Here is a 27,572-nt window from a genome sequence, read left to right as displayed (position 1 = left end):
TTATCGCTGAAATTGCTGTTTAATAGTGGCACCACCACTTACAACTGAACATATTTAAGCCTGGAACAAAAATTCAAAGAAAGTTTTTAATTTCAGAATTATTTGAACATTCTTGAGGTGTTGAAAAGTAGTGAGCTAATTTAAAAAAGTCCATATTTTCTCTAGTTTTCCCTGTAAACTACATTCCCATAGCTTATCAATCGTTTACTTATGATTTTTGGGTTAAAAAGTACCAGACAAATTTAGATACGGTACAGTGATTCTAAAACTGTTGAAAACAAAAATATTGTATAACTTTATGACAAAAATAGACTTCCACTAGAAAGTAATTGATACAAGGAAGCCGGGTATTGTGCGATTGCACATAGGGTTCCGACCCCGCTCATCCACACTTTTCGCATAATTGTCTACCAAATGAGGAAAAGATAGAAAATTCGAAAAACTCAAGTATTTTTCAAAAGGAAAAATTGGCGTATGAACGAAAAGATAGCGTTCAAAGCAAATAACTCAGTGGAGTAAAAATGAGAAATTAGATTGATAAGATATCCTAATAACAAGAAAGCGAGTCAAAACGAACAGCAAAATCAAACAACAACAACAACAACAACAAAATAATTAAATAAAAATATTTACCCGTTTTAGAAAAACAAAACTTAATAACAAAAACAAAATAGCGTCAGATAAAACTAGAAAACTGAAACTAAACAATATAACTTTTAATTCAACAGAAAAGATATGGGACAAGTCAATAATAGGGCTTGGTAACAATTAGACAATAGAGAAAAAAGAGTAAATTAAAGCTTCTTGTTTTAAAAAACAACTAATTTCAAAGTAATGAAAACCATTAGAAATCAACTAAAATATCCATTGGTTTACGACCATAGGTTCTGTAGAAGGGCATTAGGACCTGTCGGTATTCAGTTTTTTATGCGGATACAAAAAGAACAGCAAATGGACAACAAAGAAAAATCCAAATAGAACTTGCCAGAAAACGCTTTCGAAGCCGTAAAGCCATACTTTGGCCTTCAAAATATGTTTAATTGAACCTTTTTCGAACACCGATTATGTAGTATGTGACTTCACAGTAATGACACTAGGTAACAAGAAGAAACAAAAAGAAAAAAAGATCAAAATTAAGTAATACTTTGTTTTTTTTTCGAAAAAAAACTTTCCAGAGTCATGAGAGGAACTAATTACAAGATGAAAAAGTTAAATAGGTTTTTTTATTCGTCCAATAGAAGCCCTTGAGGCCTTCAATTATCCAGAGTAAGTTTTACGGCTATAATAAGTACGTCAATTATGACAAAACTCAAAAATTATTTTTTTCTTATGAAAAAATTATTACTTTCGCAGATTTTACCATCCTGCAACATATGAGCAGGTAACGACCTAAAAATGATCAGCAGTTATCAAATTGTTCTCAAATTAAGACCGTGACCAACTTCAATTAGTAACGATTCTATTGAATCTAAAAGCAATACTCATACAATCTGTAAGCCATTTGATGAAATCGAACAACTAATTTTGCATCTGTCATTATATTTACTCACTTCTGATTAGCTGGTTGATTGGTTTCCACATTTTAATGTTTGTTGATTATAGGTGAAGGAAAAACACTGAAGGAATTCACTGTCTGACGCAATGATGAGACAATCATAGTATTTGACGTCTCAAATGAAATTCCTCGAATCAGTAAGAGATGAATAGTGAATCAAAGCTATAGCATATTAACAAACAATTTAGCCTGTAAATTGTCATACCACCAAAAAAACAAAAACATCTTTTCAAAATATAAGTGCCAATATATAAGTACCAAAACTAGATCCAGGGATTGATTAAAGTTTCACTGCAGTGCCTACAAAAGTTTGTAGAGTCAGCTCACTAGCTTCAAAAAACTGCTGCTGTGGACAAATATGCAGTCCTAATTCGTAATTATTTTCAGTTTTTGCGTTTTACCAATTTTAAGTTTACAAGGTTTTTCATTATGTTTCTTTTTCTCTTATCGCTGAAAATGCTGTTTAATAGTGGCACCACCACTTACAGCTGAAAATATTTAAGCCTGAAACAGAAATTCAAAGAAAGTTTTTAATTTCAGAATTATATGAACATTCTTGAGGCGTTGGAAAGTAGTGTGCTAATTTAACAAAAGTCGGTTTTCTCTCTAATTTTTCCCTATAAACTATAATCCCATAGCTTATCGAACGTTTGCTAATGGTTTTTGGGTTAAAAAGTACTAGACAAATTTAGATACGGTACAGTAATTGCAAAATTGTTGAAAACAAAAATATTTTATAACTTTATGACAAAAATAGACTTCTCATGAGAAAGTAATTGATAAAAGGAGGCTGGGTATTGTGCGATTGCACTTAAGGTTCCGACCCCGCTCATCCACAATTTTCGCATAATCGTCTACCAAACGAGGAAAAGATAGAAAATTCCAAAAACTCAAAATTTTTTTCAAAAAAAAAAAAAATGGCGAATGAACGAAAAGATAGCGTTCAAAGCAAAAAACTCAGTGGAGTAAAAGTAAGAAATTAGATTGATGAGATATCCTAATATCAAGAAAGCGGGTCAAAACGAACAGCAAAATCAAACAACAACAACCAAGAATAGTTAAATCAAAAACTTTATCCGTTTTAAAAAACAAAATTTAATAACAAAAACAAAATAGCGCCAAATAAAACTATAAAACTGAAACTAAACAACATAGTTTGTAATTCAATCGAAAAGAAATGGGACCAGTCAATAAAAAGTCTTGGTAACAATTAGACAATAGAAAAAAAAGAGTAAATTAAAGCTTATTGTTTTGAAAAACAACTAATTTCAAAGTAAAGAAAACCATCAGAAATCAACTAGAATATCCATAGGTTTACAATTTGGTCCTTTAGAAGAGCATTTAGACCTGTCAGTTTTCAGTTTTTTATGCGGATAAAAAAAGAACGACAAATAGACAACAAAGAAAAAACCAAATAGAACTTTCAAGAAAACGCTTTCGAGGCCTTAAAGCCATATTATGGCACTCAAAATGTGTTTGATTGAACCTTCATCGAACACCGATAGTGTAGTATGTGACTCTCAATAATGACACTAGGTCACAAGTAGAAAAAAAGAAAAAATGGCAAAATTAATTAATACTTTGTTTTTTTTTTCAAAAAAAAAGTTTTCAAAAGTCATGAGAGCCATTAATTACAAAGTGAAAAATTTATATAGGTTCCTTTATTCGTCCAAAAGAAGCCTCTGAGGCCTGCAATTACCCATATTAAGTCTTACGGCAACAATAAGAACGTCAATTTTGTCAAAATCAAAAATTAATTTTTTTCTTATGAAAAACCCGTGTCGAAGCCAGTAAAGGCATAACGAATTCTCTAAAAGCATTAGATTTTGTGACACAAATCCCCTATTAAATTTTTCCTTGACACCAATAGAGTCATATTTGACCTGAAATTAAGAAGACTAGGTAACAGATAGACAATAAAAGGAACAAAATTGCGAAGTTAAAAAGTGTTTATTTTTATTTTGCAAGAGAATTGTTTTTAAAGTCTTGAAAGCCATCAGCTATCTACTAATATCAGAATAATGGCTCGTCTATGTTTCCATGAAAAGACAATGAGACCTGTCAATATACGGCAAATTTCATACGACTAGTAAGACAAAGTAAAAAGGACATTTAAACACAAATATTAAAAAAATCAATTAAATTCTTCGAGAAAGTAGTATCGAAGCCGTTAAAACCATAATCTATGCCTTTAAGGATTTCAATTTTATCAATTGTACTTTATTTTGGACGACAAAATGGTTTTATGTGAACTTTCATTAACGTGATATTGTGACAAAACTAGAAAACGTGAAAAATTGGCAAGTACGTAAAAATTAATTAAAAAATGTGAAATCTAGCAGTATCAAAGCCAGAATACCTGAATTTAAGGCGTAAAACCTCTATAGAGATTGACTTTTAAACCAATAGAAAGAAGAAGCCTTTTTTGCTGATACTAAGCTACAAGTTGACCAAATTAATAATAAAAATAGAGGAAAAAGTTCAGTAAGCCATTATTTATGTAAAAATCAAATATTTCTAAAGGTCAAAACGGCCATAAACTTTCAAGTAATAAACCAGATACAATAATTTGGAATTAATTGGGAAACGTTTTGGACCTATCAATTCTGAGCTTTGATTTGAAATGTTCTGTCATCTAATTAATATAAAAAAAATCGACTAATTTAATTCAAAAAAGACTGCTGTTTGGATTTTGTTGTTTGAATTTTGTTCGCGGCAAGAAAATATCAGCAGACTTGCATTTTGTAATTGAAACGTTTTATGTCCCCTCTAAACGTTGCAAAACAATGCGATTGCAAGCTGGCCGATCAAAAGATTATTAATTAAATGATAACAATCCGAATTATTCGAGGATTGTAACAGTCCAAGAATGGTCCAAAACTACGCTTGCTTATGCTTTTTCCTTTAGGAAGAGTTGTTTTTCGCGTTTTATAAATATAGATAATTTGTTAGTTAAAAAATATAAAAAATTGCTACGTTTTTGATAATCAACGAGTAGAGTTAGCAAAAAACTGCAAAGTTTTTATTACAGAGCACTTTCAACGGAAATTGAGATGGAAATAGCCCCTTTTTGAGTCTAAAAAGATTGTGTTGGTGCTGTTTGGGTGTGTAATTCCGGCAACTTTAATCAAAGTGGTCTAAAGAAGCTTATTTCGTTGTTTTTGATGAAAAAGTCTAAATTTTGAATTATTTGGCCAGAATTTTTGACAAAAAATTAAATGACAATATATAAAAGTACTCGACAATATTTTTTTGTCATTAAGAATATAATCAACTGCTTTTTATCAAAAACATATTAAAAAATTGTAGCAAAATTGTCAAAATTTTAGTCAAAAATTCAGGAAAATGTGAATAAAAACAACGGAATTCATTCTACTTTTCTCAGAAGTTTAAACCTCGATAACTCCTATTAAAAAACAAAAATAAAAAAAAATCTTTTCAAATCCATATTCTACGCTGGAGGAGCTTTCTAACGATACCACTCACAACTCTCTACGATGAATATATCGATCGGCCAAAGTTGTCTGAACAAAAAAAAACCCATTTGAGTATATAGTTCCTCCCCCCTCAAGAAAGGTCGGAACAAAAAACGAAAAATGTTTTCTGTAAAATTTCGATTTTGTTCGCGGCAAGAAAATATCCGCAGACTTGCGTTTTGCAATTGAAACATTTTATGTCCCCACTAAACGTTGCAAAATGGCGACAAACAAATTTCATTTTGGACGAATGACATTTTTCTCATTTAGGACGAATCATATATTAAAACATTGAAAAACTCTTTAGAATGCTTAGAACAATGCAATTGCAAGCTGGCCGATCAAAAGATTATTTATTAAATTAAATGTCAACTCCTCTTCAAAAATGAAAAAATTATGTCAAAACGATGAAAGAAACAGACTTTTTTTTAAAAAAAAAAATAGATTCAATGGATCAGTTTCTGCACAGTGACAATAGATATAATAGGAAGTTTAGCTCGGTCAAAAGTTCCTGAATGAGATTGATTTCAAATTGTTCAAACTGTTGTTTCATTTTTCTCAGTTGTCAGAACAGTGCAATGAAACCTCAATCGTGATGGATGCTGTTCTGTTCTCATTTTTGGATGCTGTCTGATCTAAAAGTTTGCTTAATTTATTTTTTTCTATCTTCGCTCAACTGAGGTAAGTAGTTAAGCAACAAAACTGTTTTTCATGAAAAATGCACTCATGAAAATCAGTCTGCTCAGATATTTTACATTTTGCAATCATAGTAAGTTGTATTTGATATTGAGAAGAATTAACAAAGTTTCCTTATACGAATGATTAAAACTTCAATTGAAGAAATGAAGAGGAGCAGGTACCGAAAAACATCAATGTCATCATCCGCAAAAAGTTATTAACTTCATCATGAAGCATTCACATTGAGTTTTTTTTGCTTACCTTGGTGGTACTCTTAGCGTCATATCTGATTTCAAATTCCAAAACAAAAAGCCAATCTGTGATAAAAACCGGACCTCCCTATATACCATCAAGTTGAAGAACGATGGAAGCGATGATTTCTCGCAAAAATTTACAGATTATACTTTTCCCCCTTTTTTAAAATATTTTTGTGTAGCAATACACCAAATTGTATTGCTATTTTGTAAAACTTTTTATTGGAAATTTTAATTTGACACAAAGTACTTTTTATTCTGCATTTTAGATAAAAATCAACTGAAATTAGAAATGATTTACCTGTTGTTATGGTTTTTTGCTATGGATTTAAGAACTCGGAGATTTTTTTGTAGTTTACTAAAAGAAAGGAGTTTCTAAAAGAAACTCTTGCCATTTGTCTTTCAGAGTGGTTAATAATTATCGCTTGACATAGCTGAAGTCTTCGCTGAGTGCAAATAAACTTAGGGTCAAAGTTTTAGTCAGCAAGTTTTGAATTCAAATGTTTAATTCGTGGTCAGAGGCTGCTTTAATACGCTGCAAAAACAGACAAAATTGGGGTTTGTTTTTATAACAATCAGTTCCTGTGGCAGATGATTTCTCGATTACAAGCCGAAGTAAACTAATGAAACAACTTTAGTCTACTACTTTCATGCTTGAGTGTGGTCGAGAATAAAGATGAAAAATGAGTTAAATAACAGCTGGGGAATTTTCCCCTCTCAAGTAGGCCTCTATAACCTTGAGGTCGTTAAAGTTGTAAATAAGTTGCTTCTGATAAATTTTAACACCGGAGGCTCTCCCCTTTTCCCAAGAGCGGGGAAGACGACTACTTAAGCTTCCTTTCTGAAATAGTTCGAAAACGATATCAAACTCTCACACTGTAATTTGTAGCATAAACAATCTGTTTTGCAAATTCGCAGTTATAAACCAAATAGTGAAAATTAGAGCAGTTTCACTGTACAGGTTTCCATTTATTAACTTTTTCTTTTGGCTTCTCAAAGTTCTTTGTGAGAAGAGTTTATCCTTCATTGTTGCAACTTGTTCCGGCCTTTTCAAAAGTCTTCCGAAGTCTGTTCCAACATTCAAACCATTACTTGTGCAATTTTTTCAGCCCAGGGCAATTAACGAAGGAATAATATTTACTCTGACGCACACAGTACGTTTGAACAGATTTCCTGACAAGTGCCCTCGTTTAAGTGGGTTTAGCAATAAATCCACTTAAATTTTGGGAGCTAAATTTAAACTGAAACTGTCAGATAATATTACATATATTGTGTGATCGATCGACTAAATGGATTAAACCTTAGTCACCTAATGCAGGCCATTTACTGCTGTTTTTTGCTTAATCTACTTTTTTGACCTGTTATCATATTTTTAGGTTCCCGCTTGTCGGCTCTTTTATGTTCTTCCCAGACATTTCAAAGTGAAAATTTAGAATTAACATTTAGTTTTAGTTCAAACTATTAAATTATAACAGTAAGTTATGAGCAGTAATAACAGCAGGAAAGTCGGACAGCAATTGTTATATGACGCGCTTGATTTGTTCACACAGTGTGACAGTTCGGAAAAAAGACTTCCCAGAATCGACAATTCCCGATTAACTGTCAGATCATCTAAACTTTGTGGAATTGAAATTGATATGGACAACTCCAACAAATTAGCACCTTTTTCCGCTACTCTTTCCCAAAAACCTCCGGTAAACAGACAACGGCCTGAAAGGCTTTTAGTTAAAGATTCTAGTTATAATAAGAACGGATTAGTTATTAAACCTTATTGCAAGTCGCTGAGCTCTTTAGCATCTAAAGACTGGAGTTTTACTGACAACAATATCAACATTGATTATATGGGTGTATTCAGTTCTGGTAAGACGTCCAATTTGGGCAAAATAGGGAAAAAAGACCCCCGCTGTAATCCAGGAACTTCACTGGAGGATTTGCGGTCTCCGAGGGGGGATAAGAGAGGCAACACAGGAAACAAGCACGTGACTTCAGACTCGTTTGGGCATAATGAGGCTGCAGCTCTATCTACAACATCTTCTGGGGTTGTTGCAGAAAAGGGTGCAAATACTGCGCTTGCTAATGACGTCATTGACTTTGACCCTGACAGCCATTCACAGTACGTTGAGACATTGAGGAACTTGGCACCCATTTGGCTTGTCAACCCGGGAGCACATCCTAAAGAGGTGAGTCATTGTTTGCAAACATTCCCACGTCATTTCTCAGAACGAAGAGCGAGAATAAAAAGTTTAAAAAAACTGACGAAAGTCATTATACTTTTAAATTTACTTTATTTATTCTTCCCGACTGTTCGATAAGATTCAAAGTTTTTACGAAACTTTTAAGAAACTTTGCAAGGGAATGCATAGTTCTTCCGTTTTTCATGCAATTTATAGGAATACGATGTAATAAAGGTAATCGACTAAGGTTTTTTGAGAAACATCACCAAAGGACAGACTACGAAGAAAGGCAAGTCGACGCCCCAACCGAACCCCCCCCCCCCCGACCCCCTAAGAAACATCGACATTGTCATGTTCATATGACACTGTCGATATCTCTTGGGGAATCGGGTGCTCGGTTGCGGGCGTCGACTTGCCTTTCTTCGTAGTCTGTCCTTTGGTGATGTTTCTCAAAAAACATTAGTCGATTTCCTTTATTACATCGCTTCCACGTGCCTTTTTTGGTTCCACATTATTGTGTTCTGAATCAATATTTTTGAGTTTCCACTGAGTTTGATAAATGTTTAGAGCCAATGTATGAACATTATCGATGTCGATAACATCCGCAGAGGACACGGTTAATGACAAGCCCACACAGTTCCCCAAAATACATATCTTATATAATAATTAATGTCTCTGGGAAAGCTTGGTCAGGTCGTGATAAAAAACAGACTTTTGAGACTTTTCCATTATGCGTTTTGTGGTTTTTCGCTGCTCCTCCGAAACTTGGCAGAAAACTCAAACTTACAGACTGAAAATCGACCTTCACAGCCTGAATTTCTGCATCAAATGGAAACATGGGAAAATTAATCGAAATGAAACAACCCTAATAAAACCAACAAATAAACAATTCTGTATTTTTCGTTTACTTTTTGAGTATCAATTTAAGTACCATAAATAGCAACTTGATTAACTTCAGGCGGCACATAGCTAAAAAGTGATTCTCACGCTTTGCAACAAATATTCAGACTGGTTTTTGTTTCCTTGAGTTTTGATGTGCGATGAATTGAACAGTAAATTTTTAAATGTTTGATTTCTCAATTCTGTTCGAGATCTTAACACTTTTATCTTAAGACACCGTACAACATATGATACTTTGTCATGCTTAATTTTTTTATACTTGAAAATTGCTTTAATCGTCTTACCTTCAGATGGCTTTTTAGCTTGTTCATCGTTTTTTGCTAGCAAATTGAGCGTTTACAAACTACAACAAAACAGTAAAATTTCAAAAGCGGGAATCAAAACTCCATGATTGCAAATGTTTTGTCATAAGTCTTGGATTACTCTCAATTACTCTCAATTCTTCAATTACTCTCAAAAGCGTCGTTTCCAGGTTCATTTTTTATCGAATATCTCAAAACACATCGGCTGAGAGACCTTTTTTTCTCAATTGAAACGTATTTTAAACATACATTAATACGGAGAGGTAATTTAGTGGCCTATGTATTGGTGGAGGAGATATAAGCCAAAAACTGAAAAACTTCAAACATTTTTACAAAATGGTTGATATCTTATTGAAATTTTACACCAGAAGTTAACCGGCTAACGTCGGAAGCATTGTCCTCGAATGAAATGTGAGAGGTTTGCTCTGGCTGTAGTTCGCTTAAGTTGAAGGAAGCTAAGCCAGCTGCACTGCGCTGAGAGAAGGGGGAGGTGTAGAAAAAAGGGGCCAAACCTACCAAATATCAAACTGCCCTTCACACGAAAAGGTCAGAATCGTTGTGAACCGCAAACTTAGCTTACTCAGACTTCAAGAATGCAATATGGCAACCTGATGCTCTTTGGGACTACCATTATGACCTGCTCTTTTGGACGAAAAGTCATATTGATAATGAGAGCAAAATTAGTTCTAGAACAGAATTCGTTAACGAAAAACTCCGCTGAAAAGAAGTAGTCACGGCACACAAGACTACAACATTTGCTTCTAACTGAACTTATTCGTTCGAAAAAAAATAGGAATGGCTCTCAGAACAATTTTTCATAAGTAAAGGTAGTAGATTTGTAAAAACAGTTATTTTTCTAAACTTTAAAATCTGATTAAAATTATGAAGACTATGAAATGCATAAAATCAATACAAAAAGAAAAAACATTAAAAACCAGCGACAAAAATAACGATAACATAACGTGAAATATAATTATGATATGTTAGATATATAAAACCAAAGAAAAGACATTCTTTGGTAGAACTTTTTTTAAAGCACACAAATTTAACAAAATTTTTGGTTTTTTTCTGAGTTACGAATTGTATGCTCAGAATGTTCTTCAGTGTCCTAACGTTATGCGAGAAAAAAAACTTGAGCAATAATACAGAAAAGGGGCTCTATTTTCGCGGACTATGTTTATTTTCTTTAAAAAAATTTGTTCTCTTTCACAACATATCATTCTCTTTCAAAAATTTTGCCAAATTCCGACAAGTTTTGAATCCCGAAAGCTCCAGAATTTTTTTTTGATTTTCTAAAGATAATCAATGTTTGCTTGCGGTAAAAATGAGCTTCAAAAATTTTTTCGTTCCCAGTATGTGACATATTGTTCAAAATAACTAAATTCATAGGAACACGATGTAAGAGTTTTTGTCTCAATTTTTTATTAATTTGATGTTTGCGCGTCCTTAATTAGCTCTCACATCCCCGTCATTTGTGCCAAACATACATGTTTATCATTTATTAACATACGTCTATCTGCGTTTGTACTTCAATTTTATATATATATATATATATATATATATATTCATATATATATATATATATATATATATATGAATATATATAAGTAGTATAGTAAGTTGCCTAGTGCTTGTAGGGGGGGGGGGGGGGTCCGGAACCCCCCCCCCTACAAGAAATTTTATCTCTGAAAAAGTGAAATCTTGTAATTTTTTCAGAGTGTAAGGCAAATTACTATACTTTTCAGCTATTTCCATTTCATTTTGATGGTTCATGTAAATTGAAACTTGGGAATTGGGTTTTGGTGGTTTTGAATTCATGTTTTATGCGCGATTGAGAAAAAATTCAAAAATTTTCAAAAATTTTTTCGAAAATTTTTCAGAGTTTTTCAAAGTCCTAAAATTGTCTGAAATGGATTTTGCGCTATGAAAGAGCACTCAAAAGTGATTTTTTGTTGACTTCACTTTTTTTCACCTATGAAGTATGGGGGTCAAAACATAAAAATTTCGAATTTTTTGAAAATTTTCAAAATTTTTCAAAGTCCTAAAATGGTCTGAAATGGATTTTGCGCTATGAAAGAGCACTCAAAAGTGATTTTTTGTTGACTTCACTTTTTTTCATCTAAGTAGTATAGGGGTCGAAACGTATCAAAAATTCGAATTTTTTGAAAAAAGATTTCAAAATCTTTAAAAGTCCTAAAATGGTCTGAAATGGATTTTGCGCTATGAAAGAGCACTCAAAAGTGATTTTTTGTTGACTTCACTTTTTTTCATCTAAGTAGTATAGGGGTCGAAACGTATCAAAATTTCGAATTTTTTGAAAAAAATTTTCAAAATTTTTCAAAGTCCTAAAATGGTCTGAAATGGATTTTGCGCTATAAAAGAGCACTCAAAAGTGATTTTTTGTTGACTTCACTTTATTCACCTATGAAGTATGGGGGGTCGAAACATACAAAAATTTCGTTATTTTTCTGAAAAAAAATTTCAAAAAATTTTTTGAAGCCCTAAAATGGCATGAAATGGATTTTTCGCAATGAAGGAGCTTTCAAAAATGATTTTTGTGGACTTCATTTTGTTCAACCAAATAGGACATGAAAAACTCAGTTTTTGAAGTAGTCTGAAAGAAGTCAAAGAGCAGTCAGAAGCAGTTTTTGTTGACAATACTTTTGCAAATGTACAGTGTGATGTGGAAAGCTTGGCTTAATTTTTTTTATATACATGTGTAACTATGTATATTTCTATCAAAACAAGTACGTATATTTGCTTACATGTGTTCAAAATTGTAATGTTTATGTAGGAATGAACAATTGAAAGAAACGAAAGAATGAGAGTTTTATTTATATAATTATGCGTATTCGTGTGTATAATGAAAGTATATATGAAAGTGTATATCTGTTTATAAGTAAATATAACTGTGCTTAAGTTTAGTAATATGTTTCTATGAGTATAAGCTGAAGTGTATGTCTGTGGGTAGAAATTGTAAATGTGTGTATATGTCAAGACGTTCTTGGTTTTATGTGTGTATGTTTTTCTATATCTATACAGTGAAATGTATGTATATATGTCTGAATGTGTTTATGTATTTATGTATTTATATGTTTGCAATCCGATGAGAGAGAGAGAGAGATAGAGAGAGGGAGAGAGATAGAGAGAGGGGGAGATAAGTTCCTGGAGGGCAATTTAATTGCCTTGAAGAATGTTGTTATTTGTCTCCACGATCCAATAATATTATATCTTGCACACGGATTTTGACCTTCAGCGTAGCTAAACTCTGTCCCATTAAGCATTGGCAAGCAAAATGTCACAAACGAAGACGACAACAAGTTTTTGATGTTCTGAGCATGCTTTGTTGAAAACTAAATTTTCTACACCTATCTAGCTACCATATTAAAAACTATCAAGATTTTTTACGAAAAAAACAAATTCATGCTCTTTGTCTTTTAATCCTAGGCAAGAAAATGATAAAATGTTGCAACACAGAAGACAAAAACAATTTTTTGATGTTCTGGGCATGCTTTTTTGAAAACAAATTTCTCTATACGCATTCAGCTACCCTTCTAGGATTGAGCAAGATTATTTAAAGAAAAAAATTTTTTGAGATAAATTGTTGAGAGATAAACAATAAATTGAGCTAAGTAAAAAGATTAAATTCTGTAAAAAACCGAAAAATTTGGTGGAAAAACTATGATATGCAGGAGCAGCTGAACGTGTTAGTTAAATAAAGTAGAATGATAGGAATTCGTCAAGAGCTTGAATCAAACAAATAGTGTAATGATGTACAAGAAGAGTAGTTTCCACTGGAACTGTAAAAATAGCTAAATTTTCAAAAGTTAATTAGCCACTTGATCAATTAAGCAAGAAAGAACACAAGCTTTGTATCTGCGGGGGTTTGCTAGAAACAGCTTCAGTAGCGAATAAGTCTTGTTTGCGTATTTGGAATAACACTAACGGATAATGCGTGCCTTGACTGAAATCTTAAACAAAAGCGAACCGCTTCTTCAGTAAATGGTTCCAGCATACTGAATATACATATACTCAACTATTAAACACTGGAAGTAAAATATCAGAGCACCTCAAGCCAATAACAATCGAATGAGTTCATTATTGTTCTTTCTTGAATCAAATTTTCTGTGCATTCAGTAACCCTGTGTTAAAATTTTGGATTACTTATTGTTCTGTCGACGTTTTAAAATAACATCACCGTAACGATATTTGATAGAGCATCGGAAAGAGTAACATCCAAAGAAATTTGAAATTTAAAGCGACAGAGTCTGTATAACATATTGGGTTATGAAGCCTGGCGAACATTTCGGAATTGAACACAACACTACTGCTACCTACTACTGCTACTGCCTACTATTACTATCTACAACTACTATTTGCAATTAGTACCTACTACTACTACTGCTACCTACTAGTACTACCTACAACTACTACTAGATACTATAATATCTACTACAACTGCTTATTGGTTCTAAGTTACACTAGTACCTACTACTACTTCCTTTTAATACCCTCAAATGTTACCATTTGTTTACTAACTATCTACAAAAAGCTGTTTCTGTTTCTCTAAAAAATGAAAACAATTCTTATCTCTAGAGGAGACTCGCTGAGCATAAACAACAGAAGCTTTTCTCTATCTCAAGGTAATGTGTCCTGACTGACACAGACCGATAGAATTTAGCCGCTAATGTTTTCAACAATTCATTAAGTGTTTGAAGTTTTTTCGAAGATATAAAAAACGCTGAAGCTATGTTGTACACGTTAACTCAGTAATTTTCAACTCAATGTTAATTTTTTAATTAACAATTAAGAAATCCATGTTATGGTATATCAAGTGGTACTTAATTAATTAAATCAATGTAGGGTTTTATTGTTTAGCGAACCAGTCTAATTTTTAGGAGTTTTTTTGATATGTTCTTTTTTTGAAGTGCAACTTTTTTTATAATTTATTCAAAATTTGCTTGCTTCAAAAATTCTATAGTGTGTACCTTAATGGAAACAAACACTTTACAACGTACCTACATTATCAAAAAAACAGGTTTTACACTATATAGTTGTTTTCGTATGTTTATTCAGAGCCACCTGTTGTTTCAGTTGTCAGGAATTACACAAATTTTCCGAATCCCTACGTTTCAAAAACTTGTATAGACAGAAAACTGCTGGGATAGCTTGCCAGAAGGACAATGCGTTTGTTGAGTTTCATATTAACCTTAGCTTCGGCTCAGGATGTGTTCAAAGCTGAGACTGTAATTGTGAACTTGCTATGCATCAAAAGTTTAGCGCTACATGATCTTGCAATTTTTGTTATATTAACTTCTTCCTAATTTGTTAAATTTCATTTGGTCATTGTTTATCTGAGGAAAATTAAAAACGGATCAACCTCATGAAACATTCTTGCACAAACTCGTTGCGCAGTCTTGTTGCATTCTTGCACAGTCTTTCGCATTTGAGAGCTCAAACAAAAACATTAAATTTAGGTGTTTAGCTGAACAAATTTTGTTTGTTTTCAGCGTCTGATTACACTCAATAGGCCCCAAATGGTTCCAGAGAAGTACTTCTCGCGGAATTTGAAACAAAATTCTTCTTTATTAGTGTTCAAAACACAACCGGAGACAGTATGGCTTTGGATAAGCAAGTAGAATAAAAATGTGAAACATGGTCGATCACTTTACCTAAAAGTTGAACCATTGTGTTCGATTTCGGGTTTGTGATCTAAACAGTATTCAAGGATAATTGACTTTTAAGAAAAGGGCTTCTTTTTTAGTATTCAAAACTCAGAGGCGGCATGGATTTCGATAAGCAAGTTTATTAAAATGGTGATTTTGGTCGATTGCTCTCCAGAAAAATGGAAGTCTTGAGTTTGTGTTTGAATTTTTGATCTAAAAACACTATTCAAGGATAATTGACTTCGAAGAAAGACTACTTTTAGTATTAAAAACACAATAATCGGTGACCGCTTAACTTTGAATTACCAAATATAATAAAATGTGAAAACTTGGCCTATCCCTCTAATTTAAAGTCAAAGTTTGAGTTTGAGTTTGAGTTTGTGATCTAAAAGTAGTATTCAAGGGATAATTACGTCATAATAGTTGTTATGTTATATAGTTCTGAACGCAAAACAATTGAAATACCTTCTCACAATCTATTTAGACTACAGCTGTATATTTGTCAAAAAAGTGAAGGAGACCTTCTGGTTTTACTAAGCTATTTGATATAATTTACTATATTATATAGACTATATTCACGTGGTCTATTATGCAATCTTTACTGCACAACTGCTGCAAGCATTCTAAGCTAAAGAGTATAATTTTGCAATGTTCTATAGAAAAAAAACAGAAAAAACACATGGTTTTCCTGGTGCTAGGAAAATTGGCGGACAGGTCGTTTAGCCGACAAGGAAAAAATGAGAAATTTAGACGGCAGTTTTTATCATAATTGGTAATAAAAGTCTAATTGGTTTATAAGTCAGTAGTTCGGTTGTGATAGAATCATATCAACTCCCACAGACCGTTGAGGCATGACCATGGTCCGCGATGATTTCAAGATAATTATTTTTTTAATTTGCTTTCAATGTCTTATACTAGAAGATACTAAATATTATTTTTTCCAGTACTCGAAAGTAGTAGTCTCATTTAAGAGCCAAATTAATTTGTCGCAAAATTTACCGTAAATTATCAACTTATAATTTAAATAAATTGTCGGTTCTCTTGAATCGGATCTTTTCACTTCGGCTCTCTTACAAGTCACGGGTTGAAACAAAAAACCTGACTACTTGCTTTTTATGAATAAAAAAACCTATATTGTGAGAAGTTCAGTCTTCTCTGCAAAATTGTTACATAATATTTTCGGCTAAAAGCACTTTTATTAGTTTGCTTAAGTATTCTCTTGTCTCTGATCAAGAAGGCGTATATATACATGTACTCTACTGTGTTGCAGCAAAACTTGTGATAAATAGAGAGTGAGTACATAGGCTTGCAATTCTTTATTTGGGAGTACATTTCGACCCCCCACTGTGCGGAATTTAAACAAAATAACGTTAACTTATATAAAGCAATGGAAAAAGCAATGGACAAATCAAATACATTTAAACTCAACTATTGGCCTTATTGTTTGATTTTCACGGTTACAATTGCTTCTAGTTTATATAGTAACTGGTTCTATGTCTTACGTTTAGTATTAAGTTATTTGTATAATACTTTTGATTTTGCATAGTATTGACGTGGTTTATTGTAAGGAACGATAAGAAGTTCCCTGCTAACGTTTAGCCGACAAGGAAAAAATGAGAAATTTAGACGGCAGTTTTTATCATAATTGGTAATAAAAGTCTAATTGGTTTATAAGTCAGTCGTTCGGTTGTGATAGAATCATATCAACTCCCACAGACCGTTGAGGCATGACCATGGCCCGCGAGGCATGGCAAGATGCGGTTAAATGCAGTCCAACCACGTAAAGCCCTCCGTTACACTAGTTGATGAAAAAACTAAGGTATACTTGTCCGCTTACAGAATAGTGTTTTAAATTGGCCAATCACAGCTTCAGAATAAGATTTATTTCTCATTTTACTTAAATTGTCGGTAAAAATGTTCATTTTTTTGGTGTGTTGACATATTTTACCAGTAATTTTTGAAAAGATAGGTCAGTGCAACTCTTTAAATGATTAAATTTCTCTGAAGAACATTCGGCTAATGAACATTAAATATTGTAAAATAACTAATGTGGAGATACCTTTAAGTCATGGCCACATTAAGTAACAGTTATCACAACTAATTTTGATTTTTGCTACCATAAAAACCGACAACACAGACAGTAGAAATCAGATTAGGAGCTTCGATACCATAGTCAAACTGACAAGTATACTTCTACATTCATTTGGCTGATTTGGAAAATTTCCAGTGTTAAAACCCTGTAACCCATAGTGCATCAAGTTCAAAGTTTAAGGTATTCAAAATTTTTGGAAATTAGTGTTTCACTTTTCTATGTGGTAATATTGTATTATAATACTAGTATTCTTGGCTTTGCGTACTTCGTTTTGATGTTATCTTTCCGAAAGGGTTTCTATGTTTTCAAACGTTTGTTTGTTATGGATCCTATGAAGAGTCGATTTGAGTTCTTTCAACTGAGTCAAAGACAAAAATCAACTGTCAAAAGGCAAATCCTGATTATAGAGGCAATTGAGCTAATAAGATTTCCAGATTTTTTAATGCAGTATTTTAATTTCCTCTGAGCTTAAGAAATGTGAGCAATAAGTAAAAATGTCTCTTGGAAAAAATCTCCAGGTGGAATTTTACTACTGCGTGTTTTGCTTATTGCCACTATTGTCAATAGAGACCATTGTAATTTAACATGATATATTATCCTCATGAAAATTTGTAGCCTCTATAACAATAAGTGGTTGAATCATTATGTACATGAAAAAGTTGTTTTTCACGAGTAATCATATAGCAAAACCTTAATTTTCAATAAAGCTTTATTGATCGGCAATTTACGCTATGAAAATGAATCAGCGGTCTCACAGGTAGTATGAAAATATTTTTTTTTCATGGCGCTCAAAAAAAGGAAACCTCTAACAGAACTGCAAAATTAACAACGGTACGAAAACAAACGCTTTTTAATGTCATATTTGCTTTTAATTTGAAAGAATTAATATAAAACAATGCCTAGCTGAAATAAAAAAAAGACTTAGATTGTGCAAAGCAAAAATTTATAAGATATCCTTGTCAAACAAATATTTATGTACAAGCTGATTTTTCATTACTCCTTTAACAAATTTGTTTTCTTACGACCTCAATAGTTTGCCTTGAGGAAACTCATAGGAGAACGGAGAAGTATTCATTTCTTGCATCTAATGGAAATTTCGTTCTGATACGTTAAATGCTTACTATTCATGGTACCATAGCTTTATCGATTAAAGAAGTTTTAAGTTCGCGTTAATGAATAATTAGGTTTTAAATTACTTGAATAACATACTGAAATACTTCAAATTGACACATAGCTCTAAAAACTACTGAAGGAATTCTTTGAAAACCAAATGTTCTAAGACAAACACAAGTTGTTGCACATGTATACAGAAAACAGTAGTGCATACTTACGTCTATGGTTCAAATTGAGCCTTTGAGCAAAACATGTTTGTTATCTACTAACGTTAGCAGGGAACTTCTCATCGTTCCTTACAATAAACCACGTCAATACTATGCAAAATCAAAAGTACAAAAGTATTATACAAATAACTTAACACTAAACGTACAAGTTAACGTTATTTTGCTTAAATTGAGCACAGTGGGGGGTCAAAATGTACTCCCAGATAAAGAATTGCAAGCCTATGTATTCACTCTCTTTTTGTCACAAGTTTTGCTGCAACACAGTAGAGTACATGTATATATACGCCTTCTTGATCAGAGACAAGAGAATACTTAAGCAAACTTATAAAAGTGCTTTTAGCCGAAAATATTATGCAACAATTTTGCAGAAAAGACTGAACTTCTCATACACACAGTGCAATTCTTCAGCTTTATACGTAGAAATCAGATCAAAACCTTGAAATGTTAATGTCTGAGGTACTTAGGAGAAACTTCAATTCTTTTTACAACTGAAAAGGAACAAGAATTAGTCTAACTGATTTAACAACTGAGTTCTCCTCGAAATGTTATAGGTCTTCATTGGAAACTATTTGGCTATTTAGGCTAATAGAACGAGTGCTAACATCCCAGCGAACGGCTTATATTTACTTTTAACTGAATGAATTGCTTCTCAAATTAATATTTTAGCGTTTTCATTCTTGACTTGTATTTCATTCAGTAAGTGTATGCCAAAACCCAAACTCAACTGCCGGTTTATAACCTATAATGTATCATATGCTAACGCAATTTGAAGGCTCAATTCAGCGCACAATTGTCTATCAAACTCGTTATGAAAACAATATTGCCTTTATACAACAAAGGAAGGGCAGCTCAATTTCAAGCTGAACTACCTTCGATCATTGTCTCATACCCAAAAAATTTATTGACTTTGTTACTACATTACCTAATATAACCGAAGAGGAAGACTTTATCAGCAACTCAACCCCCTCAGAAACGGGAGTAACTTCTCAGAATATACCTAATCCTTTGACTTCTGACATATGGTCACTTCCTATGGACATAAAGAGGATCTTGCGCAGTTATGATTTCGAAAGTATGCCACTCTTCAGGAGCCATGAAGAATAATTCGCTGCTTTAGAAGGTTTGGAAAATATGTGGAAACAGCTCGAATCATGCAGAATTGAAACAAAACTAACCACCATTCACGATAAAATTGATCATACAACATCATCCACACCCGATGATAACAGAAAGACTGTGATATCTTCCATCTTAGAACGATTCCCTAGTCTTCTTGAAGAAAACTCGAAAACTGAAGAAAACTTCCAGAGTTTTAGCACTGAGCCATCGGCTAACAATGCTCTACGAAAGAGGAGCCAATCTCGTGTTGTTGGAGGGTGTGTAATTCACAGTGGAAATTTTCCAAAAAGAATGAGATTCGATGAAAATGTGAGGTGTTCATGCGACAATAACAACTAGAACTGAAAAATTCTTGTCGATTAAAGCTTATGAACTAGACGTTGGTATCCACTATTTTCCATTTATAACCTGTTAATTTGAAATGCTGTGCTTTATTAAAATCCGTTGCGTATGCTTATTATCCAAATTTTAGTAGTTGAAAAACCACTCCTTTAAACTAAAGTATGTTGGTTGAACATTATCCACGTCAGAGAAACAAGAAACAGGCTTCGACCTGTTTAAAGAACTAAAAAGTCAGAAATTTGTTGTAGAGTAGGATCCCCAAACCGTAGATTATCGTTCTGAAATGTTGAAATGGATACGCGCAAGAGTCGACGTTATAAAGAGCTGACGTTAGAATACGCCGCATCTTGTTTTGATTTAAGTAGAGCCGAAACCAAAAAGTTGCCCTTAATTACCCTAAATTGTTAGTTGATTATTGAAAAAGTACCTGAGTGGGTTAATTGGTCTCATGTTCGGTTATGATAGTTTCATATCAAGTCCCAACAGCCGCTGAGGCATGGCCATGGTCCGCGATGATTTCAAGATAATTATTTTTTTAATTTGCTTTCAATATCTTATACTAGAAGATACTAAATATTATTTTTTCCAGTACTCGAAAGTAGTAGTCTCATTTAAGAGCCAAATTAATTTGTCGCAAAATTTACCGTAAATTATCAACTTATAATTTAAATAAAATGTCGGTTCTCTTGAATCGGCTCTTTTCACTTCGGCTCTCTTACAAGTCACGGGTTGAAACAAAAAACCTGACTACTTGCTTTTTATGAATAAAAAAACCTATATTGTGAGAAGTTCAGTCTTCTCTGCAAAATTGTTGCATAATATTTTCGGCTAAAAGCACTTTTATTAGTTTGCTTAAGTATTCTCTTGTCTCTGATCAAGAAGGCGTATATACAAATGTACTCTACTGTGTTGCAGCAAAACTTGTGATAAATAGAGAGTGAGTACATAGGCTTGCAATTCTTTATTTGGGAGTACATTTCAACCCCCACTGTGCTGAATTTAAACAAAATAACGTTAACGTATATAAAGCAATGGAAAAAGCAATGGACAAATCAAATACATTTAAACTCAACTATTGGCCTTATTGTTTGATTTTCACGGTTACAATTGCTTCTAGTTTATATAGTAACTGGTTCTATGTCGTACGTTTAGTATTAAGTTATTTGTATAATACTTTTGATTTTGCATAGTATTGACGTAGTTTATTGTAAGGAACGATAAGAAGCTCCCTGCTAACGTTAGTAGATAACAAACATGTTTTGCTCAAAGGCTCAATTTGAACCATAGACGTAAGTATGCACTACTGTTTTCTGTATACATGTGCAACAACTTGTGTTTGTCTTAGAACATTTGGTTTTCAAAGAACTCCTTCAGTAGTTTTTAGAGCTATGTGTCAATTTGAAGTATTTCAGTATGTTATTCAAGTAACTCATAAAAATTTAAAACCTAAGTATTCATTAACGCGAACTTAAAACTTCTTTAATCCATAAAGCTATGGTATCATGAATAGTAAGCATTTAACGTATCAGAACGAAATTTCCAATAGATGCAAGAAGTGAATACTTCTCGGTTCTCCTATGAGTTTTCTCAAGGCAAACTATTGAGGTCGTAAAAAACAAATTTGTTAAAGGAGTAATGAAAAATCAGCTTGCACATAAATATTTGTTTGACAAGGACATCTTATAAATTTTTGCTTTGCACAATCTAAGTCTTTTTTTAATTTCAACTAGGCATTGTTTTATATTAAGTCTTTCAAATTAAAAGCAAAGTTGATATTAAAAAGCGTTTCTTTCCTTACCGTTGTTAATTTTGCAGTTCTGTTAGAGAGTTCCTTTTTTTTTGAGCGCCATGAAAAAAAAATATTTTCATACTACCTGTGAGACCGCTGATTCATTTTCATAGCGTAAATTGCCGATCAATAAAGCTTTATTGAAAATTAAGGTTTTGCTATATGATTACTCGTGAAAAACAACTTTTTCATGTACATAGTGATTCAACCATTTACTGTTATAGAGCTTACAAATTTTCATGAGGATAATATATCATGTTAAATTACAATGCTCTCTATTGACAATAGTGGCAATAAGTAAAACACGCAGTAGTAAAATTCCACCTGGAGATTTTTTCCAAGAGACATTTTTACTTATTTCTCACATTTTTTAAGCTCAGAGGAAATTAAAATACCCTTTAGATCACAAACCCGAAATCGAACACAATGGTTCAACTTTTAGGTAAAGTGATCGACCATGTTTCACGTTTTTATTCTACTTGCTTATCCAAAGCCATACTGTCTCCGGTTGTGTTTTGAACACTAATAAAGAAGAATTTTGTTTCAAATTCCGCGAGAAGTACTTCTCTGGAACCATTTGGTGCCTATTGAGTGTAATCAGACGCTGAAAACAAACAAAATTTGTTCAGCTAAACACCTAAATTTAATGTTTTTGTTTGAGCTCTCAAATGCGACAAGACTGTGCAAGAATGCAACAAGACTGCGCAGCGAGTTTGTGCAAGAATGTTTCATGAGGTTGATCCGTTTTTAATTTTCCTCAGATAAACAATGACCAAATGAAATTTAACAAATTAGGAAGAAGTTAATATAACAAAAATTGCAAGATCATGTAGCGCTAAACTTTTGATGCATAGCAAGTTCACAGTTACAGTCTCAGCTTTGAACACATCCTGAGCCGAAGCTAAGGTTAATAGGAAACTCAACAAACGCATTGTCCTTCTGGCAAGCTATCCCAGCAGTTTTCTGTCTATACAAGTTTTTGAAACGTAGGGATTCGGAAAATTTGTGTAATTCCTGACAACTGAAACAACAGGTGGCTCTGAATAAACATACGAAAACAACTATATAGTGTAAAACCTGTTTTTTTTTGATAATGTAGGTACGTTTTAAAGTGTTTGTTTCCATTAAGGTAGACACTACAGAATTTTTGAAGCAAGCAAATTTTGAATAAACTATAAAAAAAGTTGCACTTCAAAAAAAGAACAAATCAAAAAAACTCTTAAAAAATAGACTGGTTCGCTAAACAATAAAACCCTACATTGATTTAATTAATTAAGTACCACTTGATATACCATACCATGGATCTCTTAATTGTTAATTAAGAAATTAACATTGAGTTGAAAATTACTGAGTTAACGTGTACAACATAGCTTCAGCGTTTTTTATATCTTCGAAAAAACTTCAAACACTTAAAGAATTGTTGAAAATATTAGCGGCTAAATTCTATCGGTCTGTGTCAGTCAGGACACATTACCTTGAGATAGAGAAAAGCTTCTGTTGTTTATGCTCAGCGAGTCTCCTCTAGAGATAAGAATTGTTTTCATTTTTTAGAGAAACAGAAACAGCTTTTTGTAGATAGTTAGTAAACAAATGGTAACATTTGAGGGTATTAAAAGGAAGTAGTAGTAGGTACTAGTGTAACTTAGAACCAATAAGCAGTTGTAGTAGATATTAATAGTATCTAGTAGTAGTTGCAGGTAGTACTAGTAGGTAGCAGTAGTAGTAGTAGGTACTAATTGCAGATAGTAGTTGTAGATAGTAATAGTAGGCAGTAGCAGTAGTAGGTAGCAGTAGTGTTGTGTTCAATTCCGAAATGTTCGCCAGGCTTCATAACCCAATATGTTATACAGACTCTGTCGCTTTAAATTTCAAATTTCTTTGGATGTTACTCTTTCCGATGCTCTATCAAATATCGTTACGGTGATGTTATTTTAAAACGTCGACAGAACAATAAGTAATCCAAAATTTTAACACAGGGTTACTGAATGCACAGAAAATTTGATTCAAGAAAGAACAATAATGAGCTCATTCGATTTTTATTGGCTTGAGGTGCTCTGATATTTTACTTCCAGTGTTTAATAGTTGAGTATATGTATATTCAGTATGCTGGAACCATTTACTGAAGAAGCGGTTCGCTTTTGTTTAAGATTTCAGTCAAAGCACGCATTATCCGTTAGTGTTATTCCAAATACGCAAACAAGACTTATTCGCTACTGAAGCTGTTTCTAGCAAACCCCCGCAGATACAAAGCTTGTGTTCTTTCTTGCTTAATTGATCAAGTGGCTAATTAACTTTTGAAAATTTAGCTATTTTTACAGTTCCAGTGGAAACTACTCTTCTTGTACATCATTACACTATTTGTTTGATTCAAGCTCTTGACGAATTCCTATCATTCTACTTTATTTAACTAACACGTTCAGCTGCTCCTGCATATCATAGTTTTTCCACCAAATTTTTCGGTTTTTTACAGAATTTAATCTTTTTACTTAGCTCAATTTATTGTTTATCTCTCAACAATTTATCTCAAAAAATTTTTTTCTGTAAATAATCTTGCTCAATCCTAGAAGGGTAGCTGAATGCGTATAGAGAAATTTGTTTTCAAAAAGCATGCCCAGATCAAAAATTGTTTCTGTCATCTGTGTTGCAACATTTTATCATTTTCTTGCCTAAGATTAAAAGACAAAGAGCATGAATTTTTTTTCGTAAAAAATCTTGATAGTTTTTAATATGGTAGCTAGATAGGTGTAGAAAATTCACTTTTCAACAAAGCATGCTCAGAGCATCAAAAACTTGTTGTCGTCTTCGTTTGTGACTTTTTGCTTGCCAATGCTTAATGAGACAGAGTTTAGCTATGCTGAAGGTCAAAATCCGTGTGCAAGATATAAAATTATTGGATCGTGGAGACAAATAACAACATTCTTCAAGGCAACTAAATTGCCCTCCAGGAACTTATCTCCCCCTCTCTCTATCTCTCTCTCTCTCTCTCATCGGATTGCAAACATATAAATACATAAATACATAAACACATTCAGACATATATACATACATTTCACTGTATAGATATAGAAAAACATACACACATAAAACCAAGAACGTCTTGACATATACACACATTTACAATTTCTACCCACAGACATACACTTCAGCTTATACTCATAGAAACATATTACTAAACTTAAGCACAGTTATATTTACTTATAAACAGATATACACTTTCATATATACTTTCATTATACACACGAATACGCATAATTATATAAATAAAACTCTCATTCTTTCGTTTCTTTCAATTGTTCATTCCTACATAAACATTACAATTTTGAACACATGTAAGCAAATATACGTACTTGTTTTGATAGAAATATACATAGTTACACATGTATATAAAAAAATAAAGCCAAGCTTTCCACATCACACTGTACATTTGCAAAAGTATTGTCAACAAAAACTGCTTCTGACTGCTCTTTGACTTCTTTCAGACTACTTCAAAAACTGAGTTTTTCATGTCCTATTTGGTTGAACAAAATGAAGTCCGCAAAAATCATTTTTGAAAGCTCCTTCATTGCGAAAAATCCATTTCATGCCATTTTAGGGCTTCAAAAAATTTTTTGAAATTTTTTTTCAGAAAAATAACGAAATTTTTGTATGTTTCGACCCCCCATACTTCATAGGTGAATAAAGTGAAGTCAACAAAAAATCACTTTTGAGTGCTCTTTTATAGCGCAAAATCCATTGCAGACCATTTTAGGACTTTGAAAAATTTTGAAAATTTTTTTCAAAAAATTCGAAATTTTGATACGTTTCGACCCCTATACTACTTAGATGAAAAAAAGTGAAGTCAACAAAAAATCACTTTTGAGGCTCTTTCATAGCGCAAAATCCATTTCAGACCATTTTAGGACTTTTAAATTTTTGAAAATTTTTTTTCAAAAAATTCGAAATTTTTATGTTTTGACCCCCATACTTCATAGGTGAAAAAAAGTGAAGTCAACAAAAAAATCACTTTTGAGTGCTCTTTCATAGCGCAAAATCCATTTCAGACCATTTTAGGACTTTGAAAAATTTTGAAAATTTTTTTCAAAAAAATTCGAAATTTTGATACGTTTCGACCCCTATACTACTTAGGTGAAAAAAAAAGTGAAGTCAACAAAAAATCGCTTTTGAGTGCTCTTTCATAGCGCAAAATCCATTTCAGACCATGTTAGGACTTTGAAAAAATTTTGAAAATTTTTTTCAAAAAATTCGAATTTTTGATACGTTTCGACCCCTATACTACTTAGGTGAAAAAAAGTGAAGTAACAAAAAATCTTTTTTGAGTGCTCTTTCATAGCGCAAAATCCATTTCAGACCAATTTAGGACTTTCAAAAATTTTGAAAATTTTTTTCAAAAAATTCGAAATTTTTATATGTTTTGACCCCCATACTTCATAGGTGAAAAAAAGTGAAGTCAACAAAAAATCACTTTTGAGTGCTCTTTCATAGCGCAAAATCCATTTCAGACAATTTTAGGACTTTGAAAAATTTTGAAAAATTTTTTTCAAAAAATTCAAAATTTTTATGTTTTGACCCCCATACTTCATAGGTGAAAAAAGTGAAGTCAACAAAAAATCACTTTTGAGTGCTCTTTCATAGCGCAAAATACATTTCAGACAATTTTAGGACTTTGAAAAACTTTAAAAACATTTTCGAATAAATTTTTGAAAATTTTTGAATTTTTTTCTCAATCGCGCATAAAACATGAATTCAAAACCACCAAAACCCAATTCCCAAGTTTCAATTTACATGAATCATCAAAAATGAAATGGAAATAGCTGAAAAGTATAGTAATTTGCCTTACACTCTGAAAAAATTACAAGATTTCACTTTTTCAGAGATAAAATTTCTTGTAGGGGGGGTCCGGACCCCCCCCCCCCCTACAAGCACTAGGCAACTTACTATACTACTTATATATATATATATATATATATATATATATATATATATATTATATCTATATATATATAATATATATATATATATATATATATATATATATATATATATATATCAAAAATCTTTTGCGTTTACAAGTGCACACTAAACTTCTAATGTAAAATCAGGCAGTTTTGTCCACGGTAGCACAGTTTACTAGAGTTTTTATTAAAATTTTAATTGATGTTTCTAACTAGTTATTGTTTCCATACAAACTAATGGATACATATCTTTAAAAGGTTTGTGTATTTCTTGACAATCTTTTTAATATGGTAGCTAGATAGGTGTAGAAAATTCAGTTTTCAACAAAGCATGCTCAGAACATCAAAAACTTGTTGTCGTCTTCGTTTGTGACATTTTGCTTGCCAATGCTTAATGGGACAGAGTTTAGCTACGCTGAAGGTCAAGATCCGTGTGCAAGATATAATATTATTGGATCGTGGAGACAAATAACAACATTCTTCAAGGCAATTAAATTGCCCTCCAGGAACTTATCTCCCCCCTCTCTCTATCTCTCTCCCTCTCTCTATCTCTCTCTCTCTCATCGGATTGCAAACATATAAATACATAAATACATAAACACCTTCAGACATATATACATACATTTCACTGTATAGATATAGAAAAACATACACACATAAAACCAAGAACGTCTTGACATATACACACATTTACAATTTCTACCCACAGACATACACTTCAGCTTATACTCATAGAAACATATTACTAAACTTAAGCACAGTTATATTTACTTATAAACAGATATACAATTTCATATATACTTTCATTATACACATGAATACGCATAATTATATAAATAAAACTCTCATTCTTTCGTTTCTTTCAATTGTTCATTCCTACATAAACATTACAATTTTGAACACATGTAAGCAAATATACGTACTTGTTTTGAT

The 27,572-nt window shown here is 32.4% G+C and overlaps 1 protein-coding gene across 1 annotated transcript in view; it reads left to right on the top strand.

The window, feature by feature from the left end:
* LOC142339357 (uncharacterized) overlaps positions 1–27,572 on the top strand; it is a 122,824-nt gene that overhangs the window by 27,953 nt on the left and 67,299 nt on the right. Inside the window, exon 3 of the mRNA XM_075389355.1 lies at positions 7,878–8,143. Coding sequence (XP_075245470.1) covers positions 7,878–8,143 — 266 coding nt within the window. The remainder of the gene's footprint in view (positions 1–7,877; positions 8,144–27,572) is intronic.

Source organism: Convolutriloba macropyga, chromosome 5 (assembly GCF_964194025.1).
Source record: "Convolutriloba macropyga chromosome 5, txConMacr16.3, whole genome shotgun sequence".
Classification (NCBI taxonomy): Eukaryota; Metazoa; Xenacoelomorpha; order Acoela; family Convolutidae; genus Convolutriloba; species Convolutriloba macropyga.
This window is presented reverse-complemented; position numbering and strand designations above follow the sequence as displayed.